We start from the raw sequence: 8,632 nt of genomic DNA on the forward strand, positions 1-8,632 counted from the left end.
TTTACAGTGAATACCCACAGACAACATCTCAACTACCACCTTACTGTACTTCTATCCATCCATCCCTCAGCCCATCTTACTTTTGTAATGCATTTGAATTGCAGACATCAACGCACTTCCCTCTTCATACCTCAGCACGCGTCATTTGTTTCCAGCTTTTTCCTTGTGATGTAAAATTTGCATACAAGGCGTGCGCAAATCTTCAGCGTGCATTCGCCGAGTTCTGACACATGCATACGCCTGTCTGCACCTTAAATTTGAGCTGCCTAAAAGACATCAAGGTGGCATAATCAAACGGGCTGCTGGATGTCGGAGAGTGGAGCTCATTCAGCACACAGGTCTGTTTGAGCTCTTGGACTGGATGAAGTCACCGAGGAGGTGTAGAGGGAGGAGATGTGGGCAGTGTCCGCAAGGAGCCCGGCGTTCTGAGGTCTGTCGCGAGGAGAGCGGACCTGCGGGGCGGTCTGGGGCTGGCCCTGCCCGGGGCCTGAAAAGCGGGTCTGCTCGGCGCCACCCGACGGTCCTAGGTAACCATCGGAGGGGCCCTGAGGTGTCACTAGACGGGGGAGGGGGCGCAGGGTTGGGTAGGGGAACGTGGCGGGGGACTCCCGGCCAGAGGCGGGAAATCGGGAGGAGGAGGGGAACCGGGGTGAGTGCGAGCGGGCGGCGGCGGCGGCGGGAAGGAGGGTGAAGAGGGGGAGGGGCGGCGGCGCGGGAGGGGCGGAGTCGCCGCAGCGGCCGGCCGCGGGGCGGGCGGAGGGAGGGGGTGTGTGCGCGGGTCACATGGTCGCGGCTGCCCTCCCCGTCAGCCGCCCTCGCCGCCGCGGTGCGCTGGCTGCAGGAAGCCGCCGCGCCGCCGCTTTGTTGTTAGGGGCCCCGCGAGGAGCGCCGTTCGCCGCCGCCGCCGCCCTCTCTCCCCGCAGCCCGCTCTCCGGCCGCGGGGCCCGAGTCCGGGCGCCCCGCCCGTCCTGCCCATGAGGGGGCCCAGCGACCACCGCTGCCTCCGGCCCGGGGCGGCGCGGCGCTGAGGCGGCGGCGGCGCTGCCCGCTCTGCGGGATCGGGCGGCTCCGGCCTCCTCCCCGAGAGCACCATGGAGGTGAATGCGGGTAAGAGCCGACTGCGGCGGGTGGGGCGCGGCCGAGGGGCGCTCGGAGCCCGTTGGGCACTGCGAGGGCGGCGGCGGGGCCCCGGGGTGGCCGCCGCGCGCCGGGGACCCGCGTCGGGCTCGGCGCTCGTCGCCCGCCGGCCCGGCCCGCTACCGCCCCGCTGGCCGACCGCAACGCCGCAGCGCGGCCTGACGGCGCCGGCCCGGCCCCCCCTCACATGGCCCGGCCGCGCGAGCCACGTGCGCGCTGTGTTTACGTTCGGCGGCGCGCGGGCGCCGGTTGGCTGGGCGGGCGCGTGACGAGGCATTACATAATGTGTGCTGGGGCGGCGGCGGCGGGCGGGGACACGTGAGGCCGCGCGGCTCCGTGACCCACATTCCCGGGGCCGCAGGGACACGTGGGGGCGGGGGCGCGCGCCGGCCGTGAGCGCCGCAGCCCGTGGAGGCCCCGCCCCCGGAGCCCTCCGGGCTGTGACGTGGCCGCGATCCCCCTCTTCCCCCGCGGGATTGCTTGCCGCGGAGGGGGCTGCGCGTGCGCGCCCCGGGAACCCGCGGCTCGGCGGCCCCGAGCGGGCGCGGAGGCCGCAGTGTCCTCCGCCGGCGTGCGGAGCCGGGGCCTGGTAGGCGGGCGGGAGAAGCGCGGGGCGTGGGCGCGCTCGGGCAGGAGGAGGGCCCGCGGGGCGGTGTGGGGCTTCCCCGACACGAGACCCTCTGGGGTCGCCCGGCGGACGGGCGGAGGAAGGCCCCGGTTGTAGCGCTGCCTCGTGTTTACCAAAAAGAAAAAAAGAAAAATATCAGTTTTAACGATCTGCGGGGACGCGACTGACCTTGCACACCTTCTGTGATGAATACGCTCGAGGCGCCAGTCGGGACCGTGAGGGATTCCACCCTTAGCGAAGCCCTTGGCTCATGTGGGCGGTGACCCGGGGTGACTCCTAGGCCTCCTGTACAGCTGGTCCTTGTCAATTCGCTTAATTGCTTTAAACCCATGGGTCACTGGTCTTTACTGAAACCGGTAACAGATTTTTTTTTTGTCTGTGCTGCGTGGCATGTGGGATCTTAGTTCCGGGACCAGGGATTGAACTGGGGCCCCCAGCAGTGCAAGCACCAGTCCTAAACACTGGACCGCCAGGGAAGTCTCAGGATAACAGAATTTGACTCTGTCAATCCCTTTCTTGCTACAGTTCCTGTTGCAACGCCACAGAGCAATACCAGGCTCGCTTCTGCCCTTTTAGCTGCCGCCCCTTCTCCCAACGAAGGATAGCCCTTTACCTAAAGCCAGTGAGGTTGCAGAAACAGCCAGTGATTATTTTTTAAGTTATTATATGTACTAAAACCATCCCTTGATAATAAATTGTTGTGAACGTTCCATGAACATTTAAAAAAAAAGCCATTTTCCTGTGTTTTAATTACCTGTGGGCCTACTTAAGCTTTGAGGATAGTTTAAAAATTTAAGTAACTCTTACGGAATTAAACTTTTACTTGGTAAGGATTTAGAGTTTATAAACTTCTACCTCGTTTAACCCAGCGTGAATGAAGTCTTCCAGCTTCGTGGTCGGATAAGGTGGGCCGGCTCAAGTGATTAGAAAGTTTTTGTCTGATTTGAGCCTTCCTGGAACATTATCAGTGAACTTAATTTTGATTTTAAAGTGTGGCTACAAATTATAAAATTTCCTTACGATGATTGCTGACCCCCACCCCTCCCCTGTCGCCAGTTCACATCCCTTGGTCAGTGTTGTTTTTTTTCTGATCATCATCCTTGTTGCCCTTTGGGATGTGGCATCCAGAAGTGGAAGTTGTTGGTCGGTTACCAAGTTCCAAGCTGGGGATGCTGCTTGTAAATGAGTTCTCTGGCAGGCTCGGCTTTTGTAGCATATTGCTTTGCTGACTCACAGTAGCCTTGCAGTCAGCTATATTCTTCTCATGTGAACTGATTTGAAGCTAGGTTTCATCCATTGTGCAGATAATTGTTTGAGCTGAACTGTAGGGGCTTGCCATTATCATCCTTAAATTTTCTCTTTTTCCATTTGGCTCCAAGTTCAAGCTGTCGCAAGCTGTCATCCAGTATACTATTTCTGCCATCCCTCTGTCTGAAGAGTGTTGATAAGCATTCTCTTGAACTTCCTTCACGTTGTTGTAAATGTTGGCTGGGGTGGGGCCAAATTCAGTGCTGTGTGGCAGCCTCCGACCCCTCCCTTTGGGTCCATAACATTTTATTAGTCAATACTTATTCACCCAGTGACCATTTCATGTAACTGTCCTGTAAATCATGACTCACTGTGTCTCTGCCCTCCCCATGACTAATACAGAGGGGAGACAGTGAAGCTGTAGAAATTGACTCTATACATTTTTGTCACAGATTTTGATTGAGTATACCAAGTTCTTTAAAATAAATAACATATTGTACACACTTCATAACTGTGGCGGCGATGCACATTTGAAAAGTTAGGAAAACATTCCCACATAGGCCATCGTTATCTTTACAAATCTGTAGTCTACTCTGTTTGTCACTTGGAAAGGGACAGTGAGATAATGGGAAGAATCAGAAGTGAAGAAGGAAGTTGCCTGACTCGTTGTTGGAGTTGAGGGAGTCAGAAGGTGGCCTGGAAATAAGAACCTTCAGAGAAACCACTGGGTCCACGCGACACGTTCAGAATTGAAGGCAAGAAGCGTGGAGAGAGAGGGTTCGTTTTGTTTGAACTATCCTGATCCAACTCTTCCAGTATAATGACGGTAAAATAATAATCACCAGGATCTGTTGAGCATTTATGTGCCAGGCCCTTTACATGTGTTGCTACTTTGGTGCCTCACGTTAACTCTATGAAGGACGGTGCTGTTGTCACCATTTGAAGATGAGGGTCAAAGTAAACTGAAGTGAGTAACTTACCCAGGCAAGTGGGAGAGCCAGATGCACATAATGCACTTGGGGAGCACAAGCTGTGCTGTAGGTTGAAGCCCACATAACATTTGAAGGCATAGGCAAAGCTTGGTGGTCCTGTCTCCTCAGGGGTCCATGTGGTTTGCCGTGGTACAGGGTCATAGCTGGTGGAAAAGGAAGGGGTCAGTAGAGCTTCCCCATTTCATCATTCCTCTCTTTTAATCTTGTTGCTAGTCAGTAGGGTTTTTTTTCCCCAGACACTAGATTACACTTGCCCCCCTACCCCTTCCCAGGAATTTACATGGAGACAAGAACACTGTTTTACAAAATAAGACCTATTTGTTTTTTGTCACCACGGTTTTTGTTTTCTTAAATAACGTCTTCTGTAGTACATCATTTAATAACTTACATATTCTTTAAGATCCCACTTATTGTCACCTTGCTCATGATCTCTGCCCTCTATAGTGCTCTTGTGCTGTCAGCAGTTCACAGTAGTTTGTATGAAACATTGCTCATGTTGCATTGGAATGCCTGGTTAATAAGGCTGTCTCCCCAGCTGGCCTTTAAAGCCTTTTAGGGAAGGGATCATCTTGTTCTCTGGAGCCCTGACACTGGGATACAATTGGAAGTTTAGTGCTTCATTAGGTCCACTGTATCATCCTGTGAGTAGAAATTACTAAAAACCTACTTTTAAAATGAGAAAACTAAAACTTCTTAAAGGTAAAAACGTTTGGTTCTAAGTCACTAGGCAGAAAAGTACACTCATGAGTTGAACTCAAGCCTATTTTCCAGGATGATGGGCAGTGGGGGTGGGTGATGATGGGCAAGCCTAGAATTAGGGTAAGAAAACCCCAATATATGCCAGGACAGTAAGTGCTTCCCAGCAGTACAAAGTTTGATACTGTCTGACATTGACCACTGGGTAAGCCCTAGCCTGGGAACCTGGCCCAGCTCTAGGGTCCTTTTCAACTAAAAATAGAGAAGACTGTGCCTCAGCTAATTTTAGCTTGAGGCATCTAAGAAGTACATTCTGCCTGTTTCTGGAGCTGTTGGGACTTGCTGGTTCAGGGATTTTACCTTTCTTGTGTTACCATTAAAAACTGTCTCTGTAAAAATCACTTATTTTAATAATCCCCTTTTATGGACACCATTTCATTTCAATCTTATCATAACTCTGGCAGATATTGCCATTTTATAGAAGATGACTCAGGTTTAGAGAGATTGAAAGTAACCTGCTTGCCCAGGTCTTCTCAGTAAGAAATAATACTCTGTACTCTGGAATTAGACAGCCTTGACTTTCAACCCTGGCCCTGCCACTTAGTAGCTGTATTAACCTCTCTGAGTTCCTCTTCTGTAGAATGGGAAAATGGAAGTGAATTTTATAGGTTTCTTGTGAGGATGAAATGTGGTGTGAAATTCTGTCATTTTATTCTCGGCATTCTTGGTGTCTTGTATTTTTCACTTCCCCTTCTTCATTGGGTTGAGGAACTGCTAGATGTACTCCTTACTTCTAGGAAATGAAATTTTAATGTTTTTGGGTTGCTAACTATCAGGTGGGTAGATTGGTGTCTGGTACATGCTGACACAACTAAATCAGAAGGTCTTGCTAAGAGAATGTAGCTGCTTCTTGATGGGTCATCTTTGGTTCCATGGTTCTTGGCACAAATGCTTCCTGTAAATGACTGTTGATTCCCTAAAGACAGGAGTTGGATCTTAACTGGATTGATAATAGCCCAGTAATTTTTCTTAGATTTGATTTTGGAGCTTTTGCAAAGGAAGGTGTGTTCTGGGTAATTAGTACCTTCTATTGCCCAGTCAGTGCTTTAATCCGGTTCATAAGCCATCAGGATAGCTCTGATCTCTAGAAGTTTATTTCTAAGCTGAGGTAGTTAGAAGACCTCATGGGTGTAAATGGCTGACTCAAATGCTGGCCCTGGGCAGGTCTAACTTCCTCACCTTTTATCCTCTTGAGATGTTAGTGAATTTACTACCTAAAGTGTTCTTTAGAAAAGATAAATAGCTGTGAGACCTTCCTGTGGGAATTTATTGAAGACTAAGGATAATATTTTTCTTTGTATCCTGTTCCCAGTGGAGGTAAGTGAGAAAAAAGTAGCAGTTTACTACCACCTGGAATTTCTAATATGACCTTTAGATCTATGAAGTTTTATGAAAACAGAGGGCACAGTGGTTTTACCCAGTAACACGACATTTGATAGACTTCCAGGTTAAAATCGTTTTTCTCTGGATTCACAGCGTATTAGAGATATTCAGGCAGTTAAGTCGGTGAAAAAATCAACCTTGAAAACTATGGGCCAATTTGTGCTTGAGTTCACTAGTTATAGCCATTCTTAAACTTTAATATGACAAAGAATCGCCTGGAGAACTTGTTCAAAATGCTCATTCCTGAGGGTGCCTTCTCTAGTTTGGGCTTTGCGATAAGGGTGTCTGCAAGTCCAACGTCAGAAGTAGGTGGAGAAGGCAGTGTGTGGAACTGGGGTTTAGTGGATAGTCATAGAGTCTTTGGGGAACATCGCGACAGAAAGATTCTGGGGGCAACAGCTATGAAAGGTTTTCCATTTCCAGATAAACTACTTTATCCAGAGTTCCAGGTGTTACGTCTGTTCCTGGTTGACCTGTGTTTTAGCCAAGTGCTGGGGGAGCTAAATGATGAACCCATTGTTCTAGGATTGTTCCATGTATAATGAAGGACGCAGAGACAGGACCAGAACCTGATTTCTTCACGGCCAAAACAACTTGATTACTCTAAACTGTGCTGTCGCTCAGGAAGGTTTTTCATTCCTTTTAGTAATAGGTTGGAAAATGAAAAGCTTTAGGTTTGGATCTGCATGTGCTCAGAATGACAAAGCCAGTGAGAACCTGCTCACATTTTAAATCAGTGGGAATTGTTTGGCTTTGAACTTTGTGGAAGCAAGAAGAATAGTAGGAAATAAGAAAATAAGTTACTTTTTCCTTGTGCAGTAATTTTAACCGTTAACCTGTCTCTAAAGTTAGTGACGTTACTGTTCAGATTTGCAAAAATAGAAAATATGTATTATCGAGTATCTAATTGTCTGATTTCCCCCATCTTTTCCAGGAGGTGTGATTGCCTATATCAGCTCTTCCAGCTCAGCCTCTAGCCCTGCGTCTTGTCACAGTGAGGGCTCCGAGAACAGTTTCCAGTCCTCCTCCGTCCCATCTTCTCCGGCTAGCACTAATGCTGATAACAACGGGAATCCCAAAAATGGCCATCTCTCCAATACTGAAGGCATCCTGAAGGATGATCGGATAGATTGTTCTATGAAAACAAGCAAATCGAGCGCACCTGGGATGACAAAGAGTCACAGTTCAGTGACAAGTGAGTTATTTAGTTTTCTAAAGGTTTGTGCCACCGATTGCAGGTGGGGCTTGTTTTATCAGCTGCTCATTTGGGGGACCATTTTATTTTGGGGTATAATTTTCACTCCCTTCTGGGAAATCATAGTTCAGTAGTTAGGTAAGAAATCAGTGATGATCTGAAAAGTTGCAACCTAGGGGCTGTCATAATTGGTTCTTGCTGCAGAGCAAGATCTGTGCTTATGTACTCTGTCTGACCATGTTTCCTTCGAGGGTAACCTCTTACCCCATTTCACAGTTATCTCTCTTCTGCACTCCTAGTGCCGAATCTGGTTTCTAGACGGAGTACTTACTCGTGGAAAGGGGTTTGCTTTCATGAAGTTGGAGCTAGGAACATTTAGCGGATTGGGATATCCAAATGAGTCGTGGAAATTAGGATCCCTGAGTGACTGTGGAGGTGATGGGCTGGTACAGGGTAGGATCAGGCAGAGATGGGGCCTGACTGGGACCAGCAGGTGAGTTGAATTGAGTATTCGTACAGCAGCCTGTGGAGACACCCCTTTGCACCTTTTGTTGATTGACACCTTTGGCTAACTTCTTAATTCTTATCCAGCAGGATTGTTTTCTTAGCTCTGGTTGCATGTCTGATGTGAAGTAACTCTAGATTTATAAAATTTCAATGTATGTTTAAAATCATCGGGAAAGGAAAAACTAGCTCTCTGAGATATTTTTGGCAGTGCCATAAACTGTTTAAAAGAAATTCATGATTTCTTTTGATATGTCAATTTGGTGTAAAGATTTTTCTTTTACGTTATAAAAGTAGATTTGTATATTTTTAAAGTACTTACAGGTTGAACAAAATAAAATATTCAGTTGGAAAGAAAACAAACAATTTTAGTTTTTCTTCCAGCATTTCACTTTTGTGTCTGTTTGTGCCTTAGAATTTAGTGGCATGGTTCTACTGTGTAAAGTCTGTGGGGATGTGGCGTCAGGATTCCACTATGGAGTTCATGCTTGTGAAGGCTGTAAGGTAAAGCATGCTTTTGTTTCTTTAAGCTACCAATTCTGGGATTAAAGAAATTGCAGTTAGCATTGCCAGTTTACACAGTTGATAATCTGGGAGGAGGAGAGAAGTCAGCTGTTCCTCTTAAAGTTTTAAGCATTTTATGTAGTGTGTAAACATAACTTGTTTTGAAAAATATATTTTAAATTCAGTGAAACTATTTCTTTTTTCTTTAAAATTTTGATATACATAAATTTGCTATCTCACTCAAACTTAAGTATAGTATGAAGTGTTTATTCATTAACGTGTCCG

General features: G+C 48.2%; 1 protein-coding gene across 3 annotated transcripts in view; it reads left to right on the plus strand.

Moving 5' to 3' along the window:
* Positions 1-360: 360 nt before the first annotated feature.
* Positions 361-8,632, plus strand: part of NR1D2 (nuclear receptor subfamily 1 group D member 2) — a 25,754-nt gene continuing 17,482 nt past the window's right edge. Inside the window, exons 1-3 of one of the 3 annotated variants that reach the window (XM_060011547.1) lie at positions 361-527; positions 7,079-7,339; positions 8,259-8,347. In XM_060011547.1, the coding sequence (XP_059867530.1) occupies positions 362-527; positions 7,079-7,339; positions 8,259-8,347 (516 nt within the window). In that variant the 5' untranslated portion in view covers position 361. Of the gene's footprint in view, positions 528-822; positions 1,108-7,078; positions 7,340-8,258; positions 8,348-8,632 lie in introns of those variants that run through there. The other 2 variants (XM_060011545.1, XM_060011546.1) reach the window with 2 other exon arrangements.

This window comes from Delphinus delphis, chromosome 4, assembly GCF_949987515.2.
Source record: "Delphinus delphis chromosome 4, mDelDel1.2, whole genome shotgun sequence".
Classification (NCBI taxonomy): domain Eukaryota; kingdom Metazoa; phylum Chordata; class Mammalia; order Artiodactyla; family Delphinidae; genus Delphinus; species Delphinus delphis.